This window comes from Gobius niger (genome assembly GCF_951799975.1).
Source record: "Gobius niger genome assembly, chromosome: 9".
NCBI classification, from domain to species: domain Eukaryota; kingdom Metazoa; phylum Chordata; class Actinopteri; order Gobiiformes; family Gobiidae; genus Gobius; species Gobius niger.
The window spans coordinates 2348774-2374478 of NC_136860.1; the positions used below are offsets into that span (position 1 = coordinate 2348774).

At 43.6% G+C, this 25705-nt stretch overlaps 1 protein-coding gene across 1 annotated transcript; it reads right to left on the reverse strand.

Annotated features, from left to right (window-relative positions):
• Positions 1-1399: 1399 nt before the first annotated feature.
• Positions 1400-22772, reverse strand: odad2 (outer dynein arm docking complex subunit 2). Its single transcript, XM_079562870.1, has 21 exons — positions 22544-22772; positions 19841-19995; positions 19554-19734; positions 18606-18712; positions 17096-17232; positions 15803-15922; positions 15658-15734; positions 15491-15589; positions 14680-14830; positions 14463-14609; positions 14171-14380; positions 13839-14060; positions 12595-12705; positions 10012-10166; positions 8492-8672; positions 7925-7986; positions 7557-7671; positions 6328-6405; positions 6155-6268; positions 5699-5920; positions 1400-1580 (listed from the first exon to the last, which is right to left on the reverse strand). Exons 1-21 carry the CDS (start codon positions 22765-22767, stop codon positions 1476-1478), a joined length of 2973 nt encoding a protein of 990 aa, XP_079418996.1. The 5' UTR covers positions 22768-22772; the 3' UTR covers positions 1400-1475.
• Positions 22773-25705: the final 2933 nt, after the last annotated feature.

Below are 25705 nucleotides of genomic sequence, written 5' to 3' on the forward strand. Positions count from 1 at the left end.
AATAAGACCCACCTAATCTGTCCTGGACCTTTTGTGTCCTTCCTCAGGGCCAGAGAGGTGAGGTTAGGCCATAATGACTATGTCGATTTATCGTTCAGTAAACAACATATTTTTGTACTCAGTATTATATCATCAGAACATTTGCCTTTATACATCATTTTTCTCATTGGTTTTGTGATAGTTTCCTGCCTCAGTATCTTTCCCTTCCGACGGCAGAGTGAGAAGAACTTACAGAAAGCGTACTCATTATTAATTCAAATTATGCAACTTTTTATGTGTAAAAAAAGTTGATATTTGTGAGTATTTGACCTTGTAGTGACTCGGGGCTGTGAGCGGTCAGCACGGAGCCGTTACTGTCCATCACGCGGCCTCTACGACGCTCCAGGATCAGCTGTTTGGAAGGTTTTCTCTGCTGATGAACCTGATGAAACCTACGAAACATTTGAAAAGTAAAGGTGTCATGCTGACGACACGGGGGGTGAGTATTGCCTCGTCCTATATAGTGCACTATATAGTGGTCACACCATTTTGTAGGGGTGTCCGAATGTCCAGAGAGAAAAAAAGTAGTCCACTAGAAATTTCCCACAATGCATCTCGAAAAGTAGTGAGCATGGATGGTCACTAAAGAAGATGAGCCTGACATCGACAGGTCTTTGAACTGAACACACATGAAATCATCTGTTTCAGTCGTGTGTATTTCTCATGAATAAACAACCTAAATATAAACGGTTACGGTGAAAAGATGCTAACGTTAGCTGCTAACCTTTAGCTTGAGCTGTTAAATGATAGCTTCTTCTCGAATAATCCAAGTCATTTATGTATAATCCATGTGAAATACAGTGTATCTGCCTCGTATTTATCCATAAATATTCCTCTGTCTCTGAGTTTGGTCTTTATCACAGAAATACATTATTCCCGGAGTTTAGCGAACTTTTAGCAGATGTAGTCACTCAATCTGCTGGCGCTTCGGATGTGTTATGTTATCTATGCTATCTATCTATGCTATGCTACGCTATCTATGCTATCTATGCTATGCTATGCTATAAATGCTCTTCACTAATGTGCACTTGTAACTGTGGTGTTTATGGTGATTACGTAACTTTGAATGGAAACAGATTCTTTGGAAGCCGAGTAAATGAAACACGCTAAACTTTCGATTTTGGAAATATACCTCATATAACGGCCAGCCGATGTACGACAACAATTACTCAAAGGAGCGCGAGAGGCTCCAAACACGGCTCCAGGTCTGTTCATGATGACAGAACAACGCAGTAAAAAGTATTATTTAATTCTGAGTGTTTTATTTGGGAAAAAGTTAACTTTGCTGGAAGTGGGACGTCACGAGCTCGTCCCTGCGTTGCTATGACAACAGGTACAGCCAAAGGTGTACGTACGAGTCGAGCTGATCATTAAGAGTGTTTTTGATTTGTTTTTTCAGTTTGACAAAGGTTAATTAGTCGAACCCCATGAAACACTCAAAGCCACTTGTTTGCGTTGGCGAGTTTCCGGATGTTTCTGACGCAGCCGGCCGCCATGAAGGCCACGTCCTCATCGTCATGACCCATCAGCTTCAGCAGTGGCTACGGAGACAGAGAGGGGACAGGGGTCAGGCTCAGGTCAGAGACTCACGGATACATTTGGGTAAAGCTGAACGAGAGAACATGTGTCTGTGCAGCGTCTCGCCTTTAAGGACGTGGGGGCGGATCAAACGTCTCGCAGATCGTGGTTTGGATAATGGCGCTTTTCTTTTTGACACAAATGAATTTCCTTTTAGTAGATTCCACACCGTCTGGGAGAGAGCGGCTCATCCTGCTGATATAAATCCCGTAAAGTGCCGCGGGCTGTTTGTGTTTTCCTCGGAGACGTCTCGGTTTGAGGAGGTTAAAGTCCTGTGATGTTTTTCTCAGACGCCTCCCCAGGGGACTCCCGGGGTCAGCTCCACGGCCCCCCCGGCGTGTCCTCGGTCCTCCCCAGGGCCCTGCGCCTGCTGTGGGAGAGGTTCACCTCAGCCGCCCCTCTCTGCAGGAGCCGAGTCTGACAGTATGTGAGCGGGAGTGTAGAGGACACAGCCTGTTTTAAAGCCGATAAATTCCCTCAAATCTACATCAGAGGAACCTGTTTGTTTCACACCTGGACCTTCTCCTGTGTTAGACTCCAACAAGCCTGTTCTGGATCAGGTGTGGGGGAGGTTCTGAATGTCCACGCTAGGGCTGAAACAACTAATCGATTAATCGACAACTAATCGATTATTGAAATAGTTGTCAACTATTTTAGTAATCGATTAATCATTTTCTAGTAAACACAGACTTAAAAAGAGCAAAAATGACATTATTTTTTTAAAATTTTTGATGGAAACCTACTTTGTTTTACAAGTTAGGGTCTGTAGTGTTTTGTACATTGAAAATTTCATAAATATCTGTCTGTGTTTCATCCAGTCATAAAGCAGAATTGGCACTAAGAGCCTCCAAAAACACTCACTTTAAGTTTACTCCATCAACACGTCCTCAAGTGCCACTTTAGCTTTATGTGATTAAAAAAAATGAAAAATTTCAATTTTCATGCACCATTCACAGCTAAGCGGTTAATCGTAAAAATATTCGGTAGATTAATCGATTACCAAAATAATCGTTAGTTGCAGCCCTAGTCCACGCCTTAGTTTAAGTTTTCAGATTAAAATTCTACCTGTGTAAAAGTTAAAAAAAAAAAAAAAAGTATAAAAAAAGATACTTCAGAAGTAAACAGACACTTTTTATTGTAAGTATATATTTTTTTCAAACTAGAGCTAAAATAGGTCTAAAATGGGTTTAAACCAAGACTACACGAGGGCTAAACCAGGACTTAACAACGACTAAGCCAGGTCTGGACCAAAATGATACGATACGATACATCCCGATATTGAATCTATCTGTCTAATGATATAAATGCTTTTCATTAATGTGCGGAAAACAGACTCTTGGAAACCTCATAATGAAACCAGCTGAACTTGGGAAGCACGTTTTCTAGTATTTTTATAGTTGGGAGTCCTTAGCGATCAGTAATAACAGAACTGAGTCTGTTTCATCCATTACTCAGACGGGGGTTTTAAAACCTGATCTACTCCACAACGGGCGTCACCGTGACTAAAGCCTCATCTCTTCAAAATCTTTTAGTGTTAGCATTAGCACAAACGAAGCCGAGGGGAAGCTAAATACAGCAGCTCATGTTAAACTTGGTTTAAGTTTGACATGAGCCGGCTGCATTTAGCTTCCCCTCGGCTTTGTTTAATTCCATAATAAAATGCTACGAAGCTAAATTCTCTCCAAACGCAGCGGTGACAAACTCAGCAAACTAGAGTCTCCTCACCTGTACGACGGCGTTGGCGTGTAAACTAGGGCCTCCTCACCTGTACGACGGCGTTGGCGTGTAACTAGAGTCTCCTCACCTGTACGATGACATTGGCGTGTAAACTACAGAGTCTCCTCACCTGTACGACGGCGTTGGCGTGTAAACTAGAGTCTCCTCACCTGTACGACGGCGTTGGCGTGTAACTACAGAGTCTCCTCACCTGTACGACGGCGTTGGCGTGTAAACTAGAGTCTCCTCACCTGTACGACGGCGTTGGCGTGTAAACTAGAGCCTCCTCACCTGTACGACGGCGTTGGTGTGTAACTACAGAGTCTCCTCACCTGTACGACGGCGTTGGCGTGTAACTAGAGTCTCCTCACCTGTACGACGGCGTTGGCGTGTAACTACAGAGCCTCCTCACCTGTACGACGGCGTTGGCGTGTAACTAGAGTCTCCTCACCTGTACGACGGCGTTGGCGTGTAACTACAGAGTCTCCTCACCTGTACGACGGCGTTGGCGTGTAACTAGAGCCTCCTCACCTGTACGACGGCGTTGGCGTGTAACTAGAGCCTCCTCACCTGTACGACGGCGTTGGCGTGTAACTACAGAGTCTCCTCACCTGTACGGCGGCGTTGGCGTGTAACTACAGAGTCTCCTCACCTGTACGGCGGCGTTGGCGTGTAACTACAGAGTCTCCTCACCTGTACGACGACGTTGGCGTGTAACTACAGAGTCTCCTCACCTGTACGACGGCGTTGGCGTGTAACTAGAGCCTCCTCACCTGTACGACGGCGTTGGCGTGTAACGACAGAGCCTCCTCACCTGTACGACGGCGTTGGCGTGTAACTAGAGCCTCCTCACCTGTACGACGGCGTTGGCGTGTAACTAGAGCCTCCTCACCTGTACGACGGCGTTGGCGTGTAACTACAGAGTCTCCTCACCTGTACGACGGCGTTGGCGTGTAACTAGAGCCTCCTCACCTGTACGACGGCGTTGGCGTGTAACTACAGAGTCTCCTCACCTGTACGACGGCGTTGGCGTGTAACTACAGAGTCTCCTCACCTGTACGACGGCGTTGGCGTGTAACTACAGAGTCTCCTCACCTGTACGACGGCGTTGGCGTGTAACTACAGAGTCTCCTCACCTGTACGACGGCGTTGGCGTGTAACTAGAGTCTCCTCACCTGTACGACAGCGTTGGCGTGTAACTACAGAGTCTCCTCACCTGTACGACGGCGTTGGCGTGTAACTAGAGTCTCCTCACCTGTACGGCGGCGTTGGCGTGTAACTAGAGTCTCCTCACCTGTACGACGACGTTGGCGTGTAACTACAGAGCCTCCTCACCTGTACGACGGCGTTGGCGTGTAACTAGAGTCTCCTCACCTGTACGGCGGCGTTGGCGTGTAACTAGAGCCTCCTCACCTGTACGACGGCGTTGGCGTGTAACTAGAGTCTCCTCACCTGTACGACGGCGTTGGCGTGTAACTAGAGCCTCCTCACCTGTACGACGGCGTTGGCGTGTAACTAGAGTCTCCTCACCTGTACGACGGCGTTGGCGTGTAACTAGAGCCTCCTCACCTGTACGACGGCGTTGGCGTGTAACTAGAGCCTCCTCACCTGTACGACGGCATTGGCGTGTAACTAGAGCCTCCTCACCTGTACGACGGCGTTGGCGTGTAACTAGAGCCTCCTCACCTGTACGGCGGTGTTGGCGTGTAACTAGAGCCTCCTCACCTGTACGACGGCGTTGGCGTGTAACTACAGAGTCTCCTCACCTGTACGACGGCGTTGGCGTGTAACTAGAGCCTCCTCACCTGTACGACGGCGTTGGCGTGTAACTACAGAGTCTCCTCACCTGTACGGCGGCGTTGGCGTGTAACTAGAGTCTCCTCACCTGTACGACGGCGTTGGCGTGTAACTAGAGCCTCCTCACCTGTACGACGGCGTTGGCGTGTAACTAGAGTCTCCTCACCTGTACGACGGCGTTGGCGTGTAACTACAGAGTCTCCTCACCTGTACGACGGCGTTGGCGTGTAACTAGAGCCTCCTCACCTGTACGACGGCGTTGGCGTGTAACTACAGAGTCTCCTCACCTGTACGGCGGCGTTGGCGTGTAACTAGAGTCTCCTCACCTGTACGACGGCGTTGGCGTGTAACTAGAGCCTCCTCACCTGTACGGCGGCGTTGGCGTGTAACTACAGAGTCTCCTCACCTGTACGACGACGTTGGCGTGTAACTACAGAGTCTCCTCACCTGTACAACGGCGTTGGCGTGTAACTACAGAGCCTCCTCACCTGTACGGCGGCGTTGGCGTGTAACTACAGAGTCTCCTCACCTGTTCGACGGCGTTGGCGTGTAACTAGAGCCTCCTCACCTGTACGACGCCGTTGGCGTGCAGCGTGATGCAGTTGTCCACGTCCTTGGACAGCTGGTACAGGGCCACCACGGTCGTCTCGTGCACGGCGTCGTTGTGGGACTTGACGTATCGGACCAGAGGAGCCACGGCGCCGGCCTGTCCGAACGCCGCGCGGTTCTGACTCCACATGCAGCAGTACGCGATGGCCTCCGCTAGGTGGCGCCGCAGCCGGTCGTCGGCCTGGGAGGAGAGCGAGATGTTAGAACTTCTGCTGCTGGAACCTTCTGGCTCTTTGGTTCAGGGAGTAAAGGTCACAATATATTGATTTTCCTTCATAGACGAGTGAACTTCTACGTCTGAAATCCAAACCATGATGTTCTGAGGAGTTTGTTCTGGAACCTTAAGGGCTAAAACTCCTTTATCGATATTTCTTTGAGCTTTGGAACAACCTTCTCAGACGGTGGCAGAACTTACGGTGCAGGTGAGACTGGCCAACAGCGGCACCACCCCGTAGTCCGTCAGCAGCGCCACGTTCTCCTCTTTGTCCTCCGTGATTTTGGCGATGACGGCGCAGATGCTGGCCAGCACCTGGACAAACACACACTGTAGACACTGTAGATGGTTGACAATAAGCTGAGGAGCATCACCTCGTTGTCGGTGGACTTGAGCAGTTTGATGAGCAGCTGGAATCCTCCGATGAGGCGGCGCATTGACTCTCCCACGTCCTGAAGACACAATGACACGGCTTTATTGTAGAAAACGGGACGAGCGCATAAAGGAAAGGCTCCTCTGATTGTCTTCAGAGATGAGTCACGGTTTACCCACAGGCTGGAGTTTTGTGTTATGGCGCATTTATAGACCGAGTGGTGGAGGGAAACAAGCGGATTTAGTCAAAAATGGCCATTCACAGTAATCCACCGATGCTGAGGCTTTGGGAAAGTGCAGAATCATGAACCGTGATTCTCCTGATATTTCTTGCTGCCCTGCTTGTTCCCTGGGCTGGTCACCGTTCAGTTTATTCAGATACAAGTACTTTAACGATACTTTTTTCAATACCTGATACTAAATTCATTGTCATCTAGAAACCCTAAAACAGATTAATAATGATAATTCATAATTGATTCCTTTACCTTCCATTCCTTTTGCATTTGTATCATTTGTTTCAGGTGAAACAACCAAGAAACTTCCTTTAACAGCAAAAAAAAAACACTTAAGTATTTCTTAAAGTCCCCCTTCCATTTTAACACATTTTTGTTTCTCTAAACTTCCACCATTAGTTTTTTTTTACAATTGTATTCATTTTTTTTTTTTCAATTTCCCCCCCAAATTTACCCATTTCAAATTTTCCATATTTTCCCCCAAAATTCCACCCAATTTTTCCAAATTTCTCTATGTGTTTTTCTCATTTTTGCCAAAATAAAATAAATTTCCCCACGTTTTCCCCAACATTTTTCAGAATTTCCCCCAAATTTTAGCCCAGTTTTTCCACTTATTTTTCCCCATTTTTTTTCTCAACCTTTTTCCCATTTTTAGAATTTATTTCCAACAGCATCAAAACTTGAATATAAACATTTCATATTTCTTTTCGATACTTTTATTTTTTCAATACCGGACTGGTCTTTATTTATTTATTTATTTGACCTTTATTTAACCAGGAAAGTCCCACTGAGATTAAGAATCTCTTTTACTAGGGAGTTCTGGCCCCAGAGGGTACCTATTGTACATGTTTTAGTGGTACACACCTCTAAAAACAGTATAAATGTGCCGTAGATACAGTCTATGAGCCGCAGTTATGGAGACATTTAGGAAGCCTCTGAATCATGACACATTTCTCCACTAAGACAATGAGACACAATAATAATAGTTATTTGGAGACCTTTCCGTTCTCGATGATGGGACACAGAGCCCAGGCGGCGCTGGCCTGGACTTCAGGGCTGGGGTTCTTCAGCAGAGACCAGACCAGACGCAGTCCGTCCAGCTGGTCGATGATTCTGGAGCAGAGACATGAGGTCATCGTCTGAGGCGACGTTTACACGGAAGCAGATAACAGGCTTTATTATTAAAAAGGCTTTTCATAATATCTTCTGATCTTTGTCTTTACTTCACTGGTGAGTTTATGCACACGTGTAAAAGAGATCAGATCATGTGTTCAGATTACACTGTTTGTGAGTGATTCTACAGGAGACGCTGCAGACGGTTCAGCAGGAGCTTCTTTAGTCCATGAGCTGGAGCTGAAACACTTACGCCATGTTCTTCATGTCTGTGGCACAGACGCCCAGAGTCCTGGTCACGTTCACCAGCAGAGCCTGAAGACACAGGAATCAATCAGGATTAGGATAAGTAAATATAAAAGCAACACATATGTAAACTATGTGCAGTTAAAACAAAGTGCTTGTTCTTATTTCTTGGTTTGAATTGTAGACATGACTCTTTTTGTTGTTGTCAGTAGAGTGTTTGAACATGTGATGGTGCTATAAACGGACTTCCTGACCAGTATTGAGGAACCGCCCTTTTAAAACTGACTTGTTAAGTTACGCCTCCAGAAAACTAATCATTAGGGCTCGTTACAATTGTATATTTTTTGATACGGGTTACTTTAATGATACCGATGCCAGAACAATATATATATATATATTTTTAAGAAGCTTTTAGATTTAGGTAAATCCAAACTCATGACTGGGTTCAGTGGTTAAAGCTGGTTTCAGACTCCCCCCGCACCCCCTCAGGTCCAGCCTCAGACCCTCAGGCAGGTCCCCGTTAACACCCCCCCCCCCCCCCCCCCCCCCCCCAGTGCTGTGGGACTTGTCGGACCTGGTTCCGGCCGGTGAGCAGCCGCACCAGCCGCTCGATGCCTCCGCTCTGCCCGATCACGGCTTTGTTCGCCGGGATCTGAGCGAACTCGCCCAGCGCCGCCACCACGTTCACCAACACCTCCTCCGGCTGCTCCGACATCAGGGAGACCAGGCTCTCCAGCACACGGTGCTCCTGGAACCTAAAGAGAGAGGAGAACATATGACTGCAGAGGAAACTTCTATAAAGACATCAGAGAGACCAGGCTCTCCAGCACACGGTGCTCCTGGAACCTAAAGAGAGAGGACATATGACTGCAGAGGACACTTCCATAAAGACATCAGAGAGACCAGGCTCTCCAGCACACGGTGCTCCTGGAACCTAAAGAGAGAGGAGAACACATGACTGCAGAGGACACTTCCATAAAGACATCAGGGAGACCAGGCTCTCCAGCACACGGTGCTCCTGGAACCTAAAGAGAGAGGACATATGACTGCAGAGGACACTTCCATAAAGACATCAGGGAGACCAGGCTCTCCAGCACACGGTGCTCCTGGAACCTAAAGAGAGAGGAGAACACATGACTGCAGAGGACACTTCCATAAAGACATCAGGGAGACCAGGCTCTCCAGCACACGGTGCTCCTGGAACCTAAAGAGAGAGGAGAACATATGACTGCAGAGGAAACGTCTATAAAGACATCAGGGAGACCAGGCTCTCCAGCACACGGTGCTCCTGGAACCTAAAGAGAGAGGAGAACGCAAGACAAAATCCAGGAACTCCAGATTTGAGAAAACCAACAGCCGCAGTAAAGAGGATGAACTCAAAGCTGTGAATGAAGCTCCATGTCCATTATTGACGAAGGAAAAATGTTCCGACAGTATTTAACCTCTCAGGTAGATAATATTGTTTAAAAATACTTTTTTTCCTGTAAGATCTTTTACGGCATAATTCTGAAATGGTGCTTCTTCTCAGTTCTCCAAGTTACTTACGGTACATTCCTCAGTGTCTTGCCCAAGGACACACTGTCAGCGCTGATCAGAGCTGGAGTTTTCAATAAGCTAAAAGGCCCCTGTTACTGTGAAGTCTGTGCTGATTTGTGAGCGTTTAAATGTGAAGTGAAAGGCTTTTTCTTTTGGGTGTCAGCTGTCAGTCATCGTTCCTCCCGCCTCCGTGTCCAGTCCAGGGTCTGTCCAATTAGCCTTTTTTCATGAGCTCTCAGACGAGTCGGCACGAATGAGTCAGTGGGAGAAATTATCCACAGGTGACGGGGACACAGAGAGAGGAAATGTACGGGCGCAAATGAAGCCGCTTTCCCTTCACCAAACACGAGCTAAAATCTTTACTGAACTACTGCGCTTAAATACACCTATAAAATATAAACTATATTACTATAAAGGCTCCAAGGACACGGGACAGTGTTTAACTCACAGTGGGATACATTAAGCTAGAGTGGTCCGTTCAGAGTGGTCACGGCGATCATTAGAACATTTGATCGATACCTTTTCCCTGACGGAAGAAGAGCTGGAGGCCACTCTTACTTGGTGACGTTCTTCTGGCTGAGGGAGCACTTCCAGATGGCTCCGGTGGCGGCGGCTAACAGCGGCTTGTTGTCGGCTTTACTGAGCAGCTGAGCCAGACGCTGCGGCCCTTTGTACTGGTAGATCAGCTCCCGCGTCTTCTCGTCCTCAGCACACTGACAGAAACAATACAGTCATCATTGATGTTTATAACAGGATGATCATTGATTGGAGAGGTGTTAGAGATACGTAGCTCCAGAAAGACTTGACTTAGACTTGCCTCTTTGTGACCTGAGACCTTGAGGCCAGTGACTCTTACACTGCGTTCCAAATCATTATGCAAATGACATGTTTCGAAGATTTTAAATAAATATAGTAAAAAAAACTCAGAATCTACTGTTCCAAATTATTATGCAACTCATCATTTCAATACATCTTAAAGCTTAAAACTGAAAATGGTCATTTGTTGAATTTGTAGCATTAGGAGGTCATATTTACTGAAAAGTGAAGTTATATTTCACCATACGTCCTTCTTCGAGCAGCTTCAAAATTCTTAAATCCATTAAACTTGTGAGTTTTTGGTTGGATTTCTTTGCAGGATGTCAGAATAGCCTCTCAGAGCTGCTGTTTGGATGAAAACTGCCTCCCATCCTCATAGATGTTTTGCTTGAGGCTCCAAAGGTTCTCAATAGGGTTGAGGTCAGGGGAGGAGGGGGTCCACATCATGAGTTTCTCTCCTTTTATAGCAGAAGGTTTATGCACAACTGCAGCCTCTGGAGGGTCCTACACCTTGAGCTTTGTAGCAGCTGTTCTCTTAATCTGATGTGTTTGTCTGGCAGAAACCGTCCTCATTGAGCCTTTATCTACACAAACCCGTGTGTGCTCTGGATCAGCCACAAATCTCTTATCAGTATGATGATTACGCTTAATCTTTCATGAAATATCCAAGGTTTTCATACCTAGACCAAGGCATTCAACTATTTCACGCTTTTCATCAGCAGAAAGACCCTTTTTCTTTCCCGTATTGCTTGAAAATGTTGGTCTGCTTAATAATGTGGAACGTCCTTTTTCAGTAGTTTTTACCTTTCTGATTCTGATTCTGATTCTCTTAACTGGGCCTAACCTGAAAACGAATCATCGCAGGTCTCTGAGATTAATGTAAGAACAGGATTCATAATATGTTGCTCACATGGTGACATGCTTTTTCTTTGTCCCCAACACAAGCATCTAAACAATACAGCGTGAAAAGGCAGGAGGAAATGTGTCTTTCTTTGGATGCATTAAAAGTTTTCTACAGTGACAGAGACGAAGAGACGAAGAGACGAAGATTCATAGACGTTTATCAAGGACAGGAAACCGTTCGAAACAATGGACTGAAGCATTTAGTATTTCCACAGTGACAGCAGAACTAAAGGCTGTGCGGAAGCTACTTTGAGCAGGGGCGAATCCGAGCATACAGGGGCCGGGGCATTACAGGGGACCCACTGACAGAAAAACAGAAACTAACAAGAATGAAAAATATATATCTATATATATATATATATGTTTATCTTTCTGAGTGCAGGAAAAGCATCTCAAGTTTAAAAGACTCGTGCCTTTAAATTCTGTCCCAGTGATTTTGTACATAGACTGGAACATTCAAAATACAATAGTCCAACAGTGAAAATTAGGCTTAACTCTGATGTTTGCGACTGCGCTAAAGCGAGACTTGACTTGACCCCAGGACAAACTGACTTGGACTTGACTCGAGACTTGCATTTAGTGATTTAATCCCACCTCTGGTCCAATGGCTTACACTTTCATTGCGCTTTCCTGATTTGACATTGTTTTTTATTTCCGTATATAAACAGGCAGAGGAGCGGCGCTAAACTGGGCCTAAATGGAAACTTAAGGTCTACACCAGGGGTGCCCAAAGTGGGGCCCGCGGGCCAAACTTGGCCCGTCGAAACAATTCTGTTGGCCCGCCAGAGAGTTGTGGTGTCTTGGTATTTATCAATCACAGAGCGTTGTAGCATCAGCTTTCAGTTTTCCAACTTTATTGCAAAGGTTGTTGACGTCAACAACAGTATATGTTAAAAATTGAATTAAAAGAATTGATGCTGAACTGACACTTTCAAAATAATCTAATGTGGCATTTTCTTTGAGTTAATGAATGAGGTAAAGTTACTGTAGGTGCTGTAGATACAGGTGTTTTTTTTGTTTGCACTAAATTGCTAAAATTATGTTTTTGCCATAGTTACCATTTGTTTTAATATAGCATGTTATTTGCATAGATAGAATCAAATGCAAATGTGGGCTATCGAAAAAATAAAAAGTAAATAAAATAAAGTAACTTCATAATTTGTAGTTTTTATAATTTGTTTTTCGTGCTTGACATCGCTGTGTTTGGTCCGCGACTCACAGGCACTTTTTCCGTTTGGGCTCCCCTGGTCTACACTTTTGGGACTCATAATGAACTAAATGGAAAGTGCAAAAAGAAGCCTCAGAATCCTTGCGTTGGCCAGGCTCTCGTCTGCAGTACATACGTGTTAAACAAAAAGTCCTTTATTCCTGTTTCCCGTGTGCATTAGCGCAGATGCACAGCGCCGTGTTAAACAGTCGCACCTTGAAGATGGCGCTGGCCGAGTGCATCTGCAGCTCGTCGTTATCTCTGCTCAGGTTCTTAACCAGGTCCTTGATCATGCCTTCGCTCCTGATGGCCTGTCTGTAGCTCTCCTGAGAGGAAAGACCAAAAACACAGTTACATCGATCTGAGGTGGTCCTTAAGTCTGCACAGAAAGATCTCATCGTTATATCATCATATTTTCATTATTTGAGTTAATGAGAATACTCTAGAACTGGGTACCGCTACATTTTTTTTCCGATAACGGTACTTTAACGATACTTGGTTTTCGATACCGATACCTGAACGATACTTTTTACCGACCAGAACCAGAAAGCAGAACAATAATGTTTGGAACATATGCAAATTTACAATATCTGGTTTGTATCCAGTAGGGCTGGGTACAGTAATAAAATGTTGATACCAGTACTTTCATAATACTTGGTTTTCAATACCTAAACTAAAATATTTATCATATATTATTATTATTATTACGAATTTGGTGGTGAAACATGGTCTATAGAGACATAGAACCATAAAACAGATGAATAATGTTCATTTATTCCTTTTCCTTCCATTTAATTTGCATTTGTATCATTTATTTGAGGTGAATCAACCAAGAAACTTCCTTTGATTAAAAAGGGCAGAAAAAAAGTCTAATTTTTTAAGTTAAAGTTTTATATTTTCAACTTGTGTTTCACTTATATCATTTTAAATTTTGATGACCAACATCATCAAAACTTGAACATTAAGATTTTATATTTTGTTTCGTTACCTCCTTTCGATACTTTTATTTTTCCGTTACCCAGCCCTAGTCTCCAATGTCAAGAAATGTGTGAAAAATGGGAATTCATTTGGGGGAAAATTTGGGAGAAATTGTGTTAAAAAAATTGGAAAAATTCAGGAAAAAAATTCAGAAACTGGGAAAACATATAAATATAAACATATAAAAAAAAAACGCAAAAATGGGTAAAAAATAATAATAATTGGGAGGAAAAATGGGGCAAACATTCAGAAAAAGGAAGAAATCATTTATTTGAGCTGAAACAACTAAGCCGATCCTTTAATGCTGCCCCTGGACCATCAGCTTCAAAACTGTATTTATTTTTCAGTACCTACTTTCAGTACCTTACTTTTATATCATCAATCCCAGCCCAGCCAGCAGAACAATGTGGGTTCTGCCTGAGCCCACATTGTTCCAGCCGTATTCATCTCTCGGGGCATGAAGAGGAGTAAAGACTGAGACCTCGGAGGCGCACTCCTGCAGCGTCCCGATGACCGGGATGAGCATGTCGGTGTGGGAGGAGCGCAGCAGGCGTCCCAACAGGGGGATACCTCCCGCCTTTCGAATGGCCTCCTTGTTCCTGGAGCTCCGGCTGCAGCTCCACAGAGCCAGGGCCCCGCAGCGAGCCGCCTCCACGTCCTGCTCCTCTCTGGGGGAGTCCGGGGAGCAGTCCAGCAGGCGCACCTACACCCGGGGGCAGATAAGGACGAAAAAACACCCGTACATACATAAATGAAGGAATAAAGGCCCAGCTTTCCTTTATTATTGCCTCATCACGGCCACATTAAACTCACCAGTTTGTCGATGCCGCCGCAGTGCCGCACCGTCCGCCGGGCCTTGCGGAACTTGGCCACGTTGGCGAGCGTTTCGGCGGCCAGCGCCTGCAGCTCTGGCAGCTGAATGTCCAGCAGCGGGACCAGGCTCTGCACGCCGCGGGTCTTCACCATGGACCTCTGGATCTGAGGGCTCAGGCTCACCAGGCGCAGGATTTTCAGGGCACCGATCTACAGCAGAGGAGGGGGGGGGGGGGGGGCAGGATATTCATGGTTAAGTTCATTTTGTCGTCAGTAATATTAACGCACTCACGATGCATCTGATCTCCTTGGTGTCCAGGACGTTGAGGAGGATCTCCAGGCCGCCCAGGTCCCTGACGGCCAGCTGATAGGCCTCATGCCTCAGGTCGAACTCCATCAGGGAGCACATGGTGAGCACCGTCACCGTCTGATCGCCCTCCTGCAAAGGCACGGTGAGAAGGTCAGGTCTGGAGCTCGGGAGGGCGTCTGAAACGTTCATGTCCGTGTACCCTGAGGTATTTGATGAGCTTCTGCAGCCGCAGTTGCTCCGACGGGAGGTCAGTGTTGGTGTCCGGCCTCCTCTCCAGCTCCTCCTCCTCCTCGCTCTCAGGGGAACTCTCACTCAGCACGTCCTTCAGCCTGGACCGGCCCCGGCTCCGGCTGCAGAGAGAGAACACGGCTTAGATACATATTTACAGTAACGGTACTTTAACAATACTTGGTTTTTTCGATACCGATACTGAAATATTTGTTGTCTAGAACCAGAAAACAAAACAATAACGTGTGGAACGTCTGCAAAGTTTATATTGGGTTCATCAGCAATGTCAAGAAATGTGTGAAAAATGGGGAATAATTAGGGAGAAATTGGGAAAACATTAGTAATAAAAACTGAGCAAAAATTAGGGGAAACATTGGGAGAAATGGGGAAAACATTGGGCAAAAAATTCGGAAAATAATAGAAAAATAATAGGGAAAATATTGAGGAAAAAAAAGGAAAATATTACTTTACTTATTTAAAAAATGAGCTAAAATGAGGGGAAAAAAGGACAAAATTGGAGAAAAAGGGAAAATTTTAGTAGTAAAAACTGAGCAAAAAATATGGGGAAAATTGAGAAAACTGAAAAAATTGAAAATTGGATAAAATAGGGAAAAAATGGGGGGGAAATAGGGAGAATATTTGTAAAAAAAAACGAGGAAAAAATTAGGAGAAAAATGTGGAAAACAAGAAGAAATTGGGGGGTAAAAATTTTTAAAAATGGGGGAAACATTGGGCAAAACAAATCTGAAAATATGGAAAACATAGAAAACAAATGGTCTGACCTCTTCTGTGGAGAGTAGCGTCCCGGTAAAGACGTGAGGGAGAAGTCTGCCTTGGACTTGGTCTCCTGTTTCCTGTTGAAACTCTGCGCCTCCGTTTTCCTGCAGTGACAGAAAGTCCAGAGATCAGGCGTTAAATGACGACCTCTGACCTCTGTAAGGGAACGCACCGGCTGCTGCACAGGAGGCCGTGCTCCATCCATTTGATGGGAGGTTCCTGGTGTCTGACGAGCTTCCGGTTTGGGTTCTGTTGGTGAAATGGACTGTGTGAAGGTAAAGCTGAACAGAAAGATCTTCACGAAGCCTTTTCTCTACCTCCTTGCGCAGGTTTTGAGCAAAATAACCCGAGTGTTTCTTCAAAAGCGACGTGAGGTCTTCGAACGTGTCGCTGATCCGCTCATAATCGCTCTCGTCTGCTTCGTACTGTTTCACCCCCTGTCAGGACCAAACACATGGACGTCACTGCCATGTTTATTTAACCTCTTACCCCCCACCTGAACAGAGCACATTTTCTCCAGCTTCTTGATGTAATGTGTATGTAATTTGTAAATGTTTAACTCCTTTGCTGCCTCTTGGCCAGGATGCCTTTGAAAAATAGGTTTTTAATCTCAATGGAACTTTCCTGGTTAAACGTAGATATAGATAGTGACAAAAGCGAGAAGAAAACAAGGATGAAAATGCAACAAAGTGTCAAAAAAGCAATGAATGAGTGACAAAAAAGTGACAAAAAGTGAGAAAAAAGTGACAAAAAGTGAGAAAAAAGTGACAAAAAGTGATATAAATGTGAGAAAAAGTGATATATGTGTGAGGAAAAAAGTGAGGAAAAAAGTGACAAAAATATGACAAAAATGTGAGAAAAAAGTGAGTAAAATATGAGGAAAAAAGTGACAAAAATGTGAGTAAAAAGTGAAAAAAAAGTGATAAAAATGTGAGGAAAAAAGTGACAAAAATATGACAAAAAAGCGAGAAAATATTGAGAAAAAAATGAGAAAAAAATGAGGAAAAAAGTGAGAAAAATGTGAGAAAAAAGTGAGAAAAAATATGAGAAAAATATGAGAAAAAGGTGAGAAAAATGTGAGGAAAAAGTGAGAAAAAAGTGAGTAAAATATGAGAAAAAGGTGAGAAAAAAGTAAGTAAAAATATGAGAAAAATTTGAGAAAAAAGTGAGTAAAATATGAGAAAAAAGTGAGGAAAATGTGAGGAAAAAAGTGAGAAAAATGTGAGAGAAAAGCGTCAAAAAACGGACAAAAAAAAGCGATGAAAAGGATCAGTTAGATCGGTTTTGTAGGCCTCTCAAAGGGTATTTGACCAGAAGGAAATGTTCATGTTCATGTTCATGTTCTCTCTCTCAAAGTGAGATCTGTAATTTGTTTAGGGGCGTGACAAAGGGCTGACATCTGTATCAGCCCTTTGGCGTTTCTGTCACACTCCATCACGTTTTAGCTCTTTTTTTTTATGTAATCAAAATTTGTGTTGTTATTTATGTGAAAATAATTAAAAAATAACAAAGTGTTGTCACGCTGGCCATTTGGCTGTAAACTCTTCAGTCAAGAAGCTTCTAGATTTGGGTAAAGCTGGAGAAAATGTGGGGGTATGAGGTGAAGGCACCTTATTGAGGAACACTCCCTGTTGGCTGTAGGTGGCGCTGAAGGGCTCAGCGTCGTACGGCTCCACCTGGATGTAGGCCATCTCTCCCAGCAGCTGTCTGTGTGGCGGAGCTCGGCAGCCGTTCACGAACTCAAAGTCTGGAGGAGCAGAACGGATCGACAGTAATGATGTTATTATGTCGACGCCTCCTGACAAAATTCAATTAGGACTTTCCTTCACAAACACGTCTCCAATTAGGCTTAAATAGAGATTTACCACATGTAGCTAAAGCTGTTGTTCTGGGGCAACACGAGGCCTTCACTGTAAATAAGACTTTAGAGCAAAACATTCAAAATATATACAATACTATATAGTTTTTAGCCAAGACTAAACCCTAGAGGCGAGCATTAACCATTTTCTCCTGTTCAGCTTTACCAAAATCTAAAGTTCACAGCCTATGGGACATTTCCTCATTTGAAAGCTAAGACCAACAAAACTCATCGCATCGAGTGTTTTTCTTTGTGTTGTTGCTGCGTTGTCGTCACATTGACATTTTTTTCTATTGCTTTTTTGTTCTGACTTATTTTTGTCACTTTCTGTTGATCTTTTGTGAGAGGCTTTGTTGCATATTCATCACTTTATTTGTCATCTTTTCATTATTTTTTCACATTTTTTTCATATTTTTTTCCACCATTTTTTCATAATTTTTTCCATTGCTTTTTTGTCACTTTTTCAGCACTTTCTGATCCTTTTTTTTCATAATTTTTTCATACTTTTTTCATTAATTTTTCACTTTTTTTTCGTATTTTTTTCACAATTTTTTAGTAATTTTTTCATTGCTTTTTTGTAACCTTTTCAGCACTTTTTGATCTTTTTTTTGGTCATTTTTTTCATAATTTTTTCCATACTTTTTTTGTAATTTTTTCATATTTTTTTCACAATTTTTTCATAATTTTTTGTCATTTTTGTCATTATTTTGTCATACTTTTTTTTAATTGTTTTTTCAAATTTTTTTCGTAATTTTTTCATATTTTTTTCATTATTTTTTCAAAAAAAATTCATTGCTTTTTTGTCACTTTTTCAGCACTTTTTGATCTTTTTTTTCATAATTTTTTCATACTTTTTTCATTGTTTTTTTCCACATTTTTTTCAAAATTTTCTCATATTTTTTCACAATTTTTTGGTAAATTTTTGGTAATTTTTTTTCATTGCTTTTTTGTCACTTTTTCAGCACCTTTTGATCATTTTTTGGTATTTTTTTTCATTATTTTTTCATACTTTTTCCATTGCTTCTTTATGTCATCTTTTCAACATTTTTTCATCATTTTTCATTGCTTTCTCGTCGCGTCTCGTTGCGTTTTCCTCCTTATTTTCGTCACTATTTTGATCCTTTTTTCAAGAAGCTTTCAGATTTGGGTAAAGCCAGAATGTAGAAAATGTGCTGGCTTCAGGTTCAGTAATGCTTTCCATGGTTTCTGGAACATCTGCCGACTCAGCTGTTGTTCTGTCCTTGGTTCTTCTTGTTACAAACCTGACGTGAAACGCAGAGCTTTGAGCAGAGCCGCGTCGTCGTCTCCACAGAACAGCTGCAGTGAGTCCACCTCGTTCTTCACCAGGCTGACGTGGAGATGGACCTGCCTGGAGACACCGAGTCAAGGGGAGAAGAACGTCAAACATCAGTCACACATCTGTCACACATCTGTCACACATCTGTCCAGCAACTCGGACTAATGCTGTTCTAATACCACAGATTAAACACAACATATTTCACTTTGTAAGATTTGTAAACGTTAGGGGAGATTTGGCTTTTCAAAACTTAATTAGACACAATCAGCCAATCAGGACGCAGAACACAACGGCGTTCGTACACTGTAAAAAAGCATGTAAAATTGTGCTAAAAATAAATCTGCGAAAGGTGAACCGAGGGACCCCTGTACGTAGTAAAAGAAATGTCATTGTTTCATTAAAAAATATAATTTCTAAGAAACTTAGATTTAATGCAAGTTTGAATCTGATTTAATGCCTCTTACCCCCCGCTGTAACTGTGTTTCCCTTTACCCAAATCTAAAAGCTTCTCGACTGGAGCTTAGGTCAGTGTAACGCCTCATTTGAAAGCTAAGACCTACAAAACTGATGCGATGTCGTCACTTTTTCGCTATAGTGCTTTTTTGTCACATTTGTGTTGCTTCTTTTTTGCTTTTTTGTGGCGCTTTCGTATCTTTCGTGGTGCTTTTTTGTTGCTTTCGTGTTTGTCACTTTTTTGTTGTGTTATTGTTGCTTTTCCAGCATGTTTCTGTCACTCGTTTGACACTTTACGGTCACTTTTTTGCTGCGTTTTCATCCTCATTTCCGTCTCGTTTTTGTCGCTGTTTTGATGCTTTTAGATTTACGTGAAGCTGACCTGGAGAGAATGTGCCGGGTTAAGGTGAGGGTTAAGTCCTGGCCTTGCACGTGTTTTAGTGATAATAACTGCACTCACTGGGAGATCTGCTGCAGCACTCTGTCTAAGAGCTGCTGGTTCAGGGTCTGGAGCAGCAGGAGCAGCTGAACTCTCACTCCCCGATCCTTCGCTTTCACTTTATCCATTTCTTTGCTGTTGTCGGACTCCAACAGGGCGGCCAACCTGGAGCCCAGGATCTTCACCGCGGCATCTGGGTTTTCTGAGGAGCAGAGGAGTCAGACTCTGGAGAAGTACTTCATCACTGTGTGGATACTGAATACGTTAGAGGATATACATATATAAAGACTGTCTCCTCTGATCCTGACCTTGCAGAGCGGCTCGGACCTCGGCCAGTTTGTCGTTGCTCAGGTACAGCAGCTCGGAGAGGAGGGAGAAGTTCCGCACGGAGACGTTTGGAGGCGAGAGCAGCAGCAGCGCTCGGCCGACACCGTCCTGCTGTTCAGACTCCACTCCGGACTCGCTGAGGGAACAGATACACATTTACAGAAAACCCTAATAAAACTGTCACTTTAACCGGAGCCACCACGGATGATCGCTTTAGTGGTTTTAAAGTGGTTTATGAAGTTTGAATTAGATATGGATTCCTCTTGGAAGGAGCTGAGTTTGTATTTCACGACTGGCAGTTCAGGTAGATGCTGGTGTCAGTTTAACGGCTGGACAAACATGCGGTTTTGTAGTTCACGTGAAAAGGTTCAGTCACATTTCAGTTCAGTTTCTATGTTTCGAGTCGACTGATGAGCAAAACTCCTGAGTGACTGTGTGTGGAGCAGAGTGAGGGCAAGAAAACACAGGTAAAGAGTGTTAAGTGTGCACGTGATGAACCTTTACTTACTCGCTGCTGCCCATTCCGAGGTCCTGCATTTAAGTTATTTCCCCAAAAGTATGAGCCAAACTTGTGTTACTCAACGCACAACTAATGTTTTACTGTTTGTATGATTCCACCAGAATAAATATTACATTTAAAACATGACTTTTTTAAGCACATAAATCAACTTAAGAGAAAAAATTCACCTTGGTAAGTCAAAAAAGTAAAAGTAAACAACTCAAAATCAGACGACAATCTTCCTTTACTTTACTGTTACTTTATTGTCCCCGTAGAGCAGGGTTTGGCAACGTCAGGCCCGGGGGCCAAATCCGGCCCTCCAGCACAGAACCTCTGGCCCTCAAGATGATTTTGGTTAGATTTATTTGACGAGCTTTGGCAGCAGAGTAACGGCTCCTCCTCACACCAGCGCTGACATGTGAGGTGGTGGTTTGTGTATTTTGCAGCTCCAGAGCTTCAGGCCTTCCTTCTTTGAGGCTCCAAAGGTGACGTCAGAAGCTTCAGTTCAGTTTATGGCACAGACTCTGGTCGGCTCGTGTTGTTTTGCCAAACCGATCTTTATACCGCCCCGAATGTGACGATATTACGATCGCTCGAATAGGCCAGAGTAACGGCTCATTTGAAAGCTAAGACCTACAAAAACTCACTCAAACTGATCTTTATCCTTGCGTTGTTGTCGTGTCGCCATGTGTTGCACTTTTTGTAAGGGTCACTTTCACGTAGTTTAACTATGTATGAAAATGAAGAGCCTGGGATATTGTAACGTAAGAGGCCTCTTCCAGATAACACTGTGGCATTGTTTCGGTTGTATCCGAAAGGTGCTCTAATCAGTCCAAGGTCAGAACACGAAGTGCTCCAGCAGCGCAACACTCTTCACACCTTCCTCTTTGAAACACATGATTATGAGCTAACCATAAACGTTTTTTCCCTTTTTAGCCCATCCTACTTTGTATTTAGAAAGCAAGAAGTCATTTTTTCTGTACACACACTTCACTTGGGGTAAATGTTTAACTACTTTGCTGCCTCTTGGCCAGGATGCCTTTGAAAAATAGGTTTTTAATCTCAATGGAACTTTCCTGGTTAAACGTAGATATAGATAGTGACAAAGCGAGAAGAAAACAAGGATGAAAATGCAACAAAGTGTCAAAAAAGCAATGAATGAGTGACAAAAAGTGACAAAAAGTGAGAAAAAAGTGACAAAAAGTGATGTAAATGTGAGAAAAAGTGATATATATGTGAGGAAAAAGTGAGGAAAAAAGTGACAAAAATGTGACAAAAATGTGACAAAAAAGTGATAAAAATGTGAAGAAAAAAGTGACAAAAATATGACAAAAATGTGAGAAAAAAGTGAGTAAAATATGAGGAAAAAAGTGAGGAAAATATGAGGAAAAAAGTGACAAAAATGTGAGTAAAAAGTGACAAAAAAGTGATAAAAATGTGAGGAAAAAAGTGACAAAAATATGACAAAAAAGTGAGAAAAATATGAGAAAAATATGAGGAAAAAAGTGAGAAAAATGTGAGGAAAAAGTGAGAGAAAATATGAGAAAAATGTGAGAAAAAAGTGAGAAAAATATGAGAAAAAAGTGAGAAAAATGTGAGAGAAAAGCGTCAAAAAATGGACAAAAAAAAGCTTAGATCGGTTTTGTAGGCCTCTCAAAGGGTATTTGACCAGAAGGAAATGTTCATGTTCTCTCTCTCAAAGTGAGATCTGTAATTTGTTTAGGGGCGTGACAAAGGGCTGACATCTGTATCAGCCCTTTGGGGTTTCTGTCACACTCCATCACGTTTTAGCTCTTTTTTTTTTATGTAATCAAAATTTGTGTCGTTATTTATGTGAAAATAATTAAAAAATAACAAAGTGTTGTCACGCTGGCCTGTCGGCTGTAAACTCTTCAGTTAAGAAGCTTCTAGATTTGACACTTCACTTGGGGCAGCGTGGCCGTGGCTGCAGAATGCATTACCTGTTGACATTTCTTCAATAAATATCCAAAACTGAGAACTAGTTTCACTGGTCAATCCTTTAAGGCATTGTTGACAACTCAGAGTGAACCAAGAGTGGAGCGAAAGGCAAGGGACCGTAACATTTTCTTCTCGTTTTTGTCGCAATTTTTGTAGCTTTTTTTCCATAATCTTCTAGATTTGGGTATGGCCAAAGAAAAGGAGACAGTTTCCGGGGTGAACCCACCTGACTCTGTAGCCGGTGTGTAAGTCCTCGGCCTGCAGAGCCGTGCTCCACGTCAGCGGCTCCTGGAACTCGCTCTCCGCCGCCTCCGGGTGGGCGGATCTCAGCTCCTCCACAAACTGCAGTATTTCAGACAGCAAGGTCTCATTTAGAGGCGTGAGGGCGAGGGTTCGACTCCCGGACTCTCCCGGCGTCCACTGGGCCGCTCGGGTCAGCGCTGAACCCATGACCACACTTCTACACTGCAAAACACAAAACAGCAAACTAATACAAGAGGAAACTCAAAACGTTACCACAAAAACCGCCATTTTGTGAGGAAGTGGTAAATACTAAACCAACAAACAACAAGCTGTGGGACATCACTTTATGTGAATGATAACTTTAGTATTTCACATTTGTCGTGTCTCTTTTTATTGCTGTGTTGTTGTCATTATTCTCGCTTTCTTCGTCGCTCTTCTTCCTTGCTTTTAGATACTTTTTTATCGTGTTTTTGTCACTTTTTGGACGCGTTTTGGTGCCTTTTTTATTGTGTTATTGTTGCTTTTCTGGCTCCTTATGAGAGGCCAACAGGCCCGGTTAGAACCATGAGGCCGTCCTTCTGTGGACCCAGAGCCGGTGCTGGCCTTTCTGGGGCCCAAAGCAAAAATCCACACGGGGGCCCTATAGACGCATCCCATAGTTAATCGACGAAGAGCGAATCCATTTATGGTCAAAACGGTTCCACTGTGCTGTAGTGCAGGGCAGAAGTGGAAAATAATGACCTCAATTCAGGCCCCGTCGCTCTGTGTGAGAACCACTAACCACTAAGCCACTGTGAGACTGGGATTTAGGACTTCTACTAGTCTACTTCCCAATGTTTTAAAATGGTAAATGGCAAATGGGCCCATTCTCTCACCTCTTGTCCCTGACCCACAGTTTGGAAACCGCTGATTTAAAACTTACTGAAACCTACACCTGACGGTTATTTCTGTCTGACCACTGAGAATTAGCCTGTGAGTCGCCCAATTCGTTTAGACTGTGCACATTCAGAGAACCAGAGTTACTGTAAGTAACTGTGCACATGAGACCGTGTGGATTCAACTCTTTGAGACAAATAGGCCCGTAACAATGCGTTGATTAATCAGTGAAACAACACCGTAGTTTGACTGAGATGTGGGGCCTTTGTGGCTGTGGGGGCCCTACGCAACTTGTGTAGTTTGCCAAGAGAAAAAAATGGCTCTGTGTGGACCCACCACCTGTAGGAGGAGCCATAAGGGGCTGGTGCAATGTGATTAGGGCAGCTCACGACCCGGAAACGGACAAGTGGAAGAAGAAGATGGATGGATGGATGGATGGATGGATGATCTCACAATGGAAAAATTCACTTGTTTCATTCGGCTCTCAAGAAAAACACTCAGGGTGTGCAAAAAACATGATTAAAAAGGGATGAAATAAAAGTGCAAACAAATAATAATAGTCCATGTAGTAATGAACTACAGAAATCTATGTGTGAGGTGACCAGTGAGTGAACCAGTATAGCAGTGCTGTGTGAGGGAGACAGGAGGTTTCTTAGTTGTTGTGAGGGGGTTATCGTGGTTATCGTTGTCTGTGGAGAGAGTAAGTGTGGGAGCCTCGGACAGGCCTTGGAAATGTGCAGTTAGATAGTAAATAGAGGTACAAAAAGGGGCAAAGTTAAAGGGGCAAAATTATAATAATAAAATCCAAATTAGAACAGACTATAAAAAAGCAGTCTTTTTTTTTGTATTTTCATTGTGTATTCATTCTCGCAAAGGCGGCATGTGGCCAAACCGCCTTTGCTCTGCCCAATCCCGTCAGACCTTGGAAGCTCAGCAGGGAAGGCCTGGTTGGTACTTGGATGGGAGACCGTTCCGGAACACCAGGAAGCCTGGCGAATGTAGTGAGTGGTTGGAGGGGCCGATGGCGCAGACTGGTTGCCTCGCTTCCGTCAGTCTACCCCAGGGCAGCTGTGGCTACAATAGTATCTTACCACCACCGAGTATGAAGTGAACGAATAATGCAATGTAAAGCGTCTTCGAGTGTCCAGAAAAGCGTTATATAAAACCGATGCATTATTATTATTATTATTTTTGTTGTTGTTGCGTTTAGTCCCTTTTTAGTCGCTCTGTTTAGTCACTCTTTTAGTGGCTCTTTTTTTCAGTTTTTTGTGGACGTTTACATCTCGTACAAAAACTACCGGACAGCAGCGGATCGTGTCCGGAGCCAGATTTCTTAACAAAAGCAACAATCAGAAGAGCACAACATTCAGAGAGGCGACATGCTTCATTCAGAGCTCTTCTCATGTCTCTGGGAAGTAAGGAAGGAAGTCACGGAGGTTCACATCATTATTAGGTGTTACAGCCCTTGTACACGTCCTTGGGTCTCATAGCAAATTGTACATAGTTTGAAATATTATCTCTACATTTTCATCCCTTTTTAATCATGTTTTTTCGCTTGTTTATTGTGTTCCTTCCTTTGTTGCTTTTTATGGCTGTATTTTCATCCTCGTTTTGATTCTTTGTTCATGAAGCTTTTGGGAAACTGGTTCAGGCGGAGGTTAAGAGGTTAACCCACCGCTAGCTACGACTATATTACGCTTTATTCACAAATACGCGGTAATTCGAACGTAAAACATTGACCTCAGACGCAGAGTCACGTACGAGGCTTTAGGGTCGTGTAAAAAGTAAGAAATCACGGTATTTTTCATAAAACTTACCCGCTTTCTGCACTTTCTGTCGTAACTGTTCGCTCGCGCAGCTCGGCTCCTCTGCGTTGCTTGGAGACGCTACAACCGACCTGTACTTCCGGGTCCTAGAAGGTCACAACAGCAGCGGCTCAGGTACAGCTTTCTCAACCTTTTCCTCGTGTTTTTGGCAAAAGCTCAGACCTAAGTGGGTTATTGTGAGTTTCTGAGGTCACACAGCTCACGCAGACATGATTTAGCTGCACGAGGGCTTTGGTAGTTCACTTTACAGCCGTGTTGTTTTAGCTTTTGACACTTTTCTTAGTCGATTGGACGTTTTCGGAAACAGCGCGCATTTCTCGTTGTAACTGCGCACTGGTTTACACGTGAAACTAACCGCACTTGTCACTTTTCTGTTTATAAAGTCACAGAAGAAGAGAAGCAGACACATCCATGGGCAGGAAAAAGAACTTTATTTGGAAATG

Excerpts from the sequence above, each read along its gene's own strand:
- odad2 (XM_079562870.1), bottom strand. The coding sequence starts at position 22,767 with ATGGGTTCAGCGCTGACCCGAGCGGCCCAGTGGACGCCGGGAGAGTCC. Across the intron at positions 15,923-17,095 it reads AGGGAGTGTTCCTCAATAAG|GGGGTGAAACAGTACGAAGC; the intron begins GTGCCTTCACCT and ends TGGTCCTGACAG. Across the intron at positions 10,167-12,594 it reads CGGCCAGCGCCATCTTCAAG|TGTGCTGAGGACGAGAAGAC; the intron begins GTGCGACTGTTT and ends TGTTTCTGTCAG.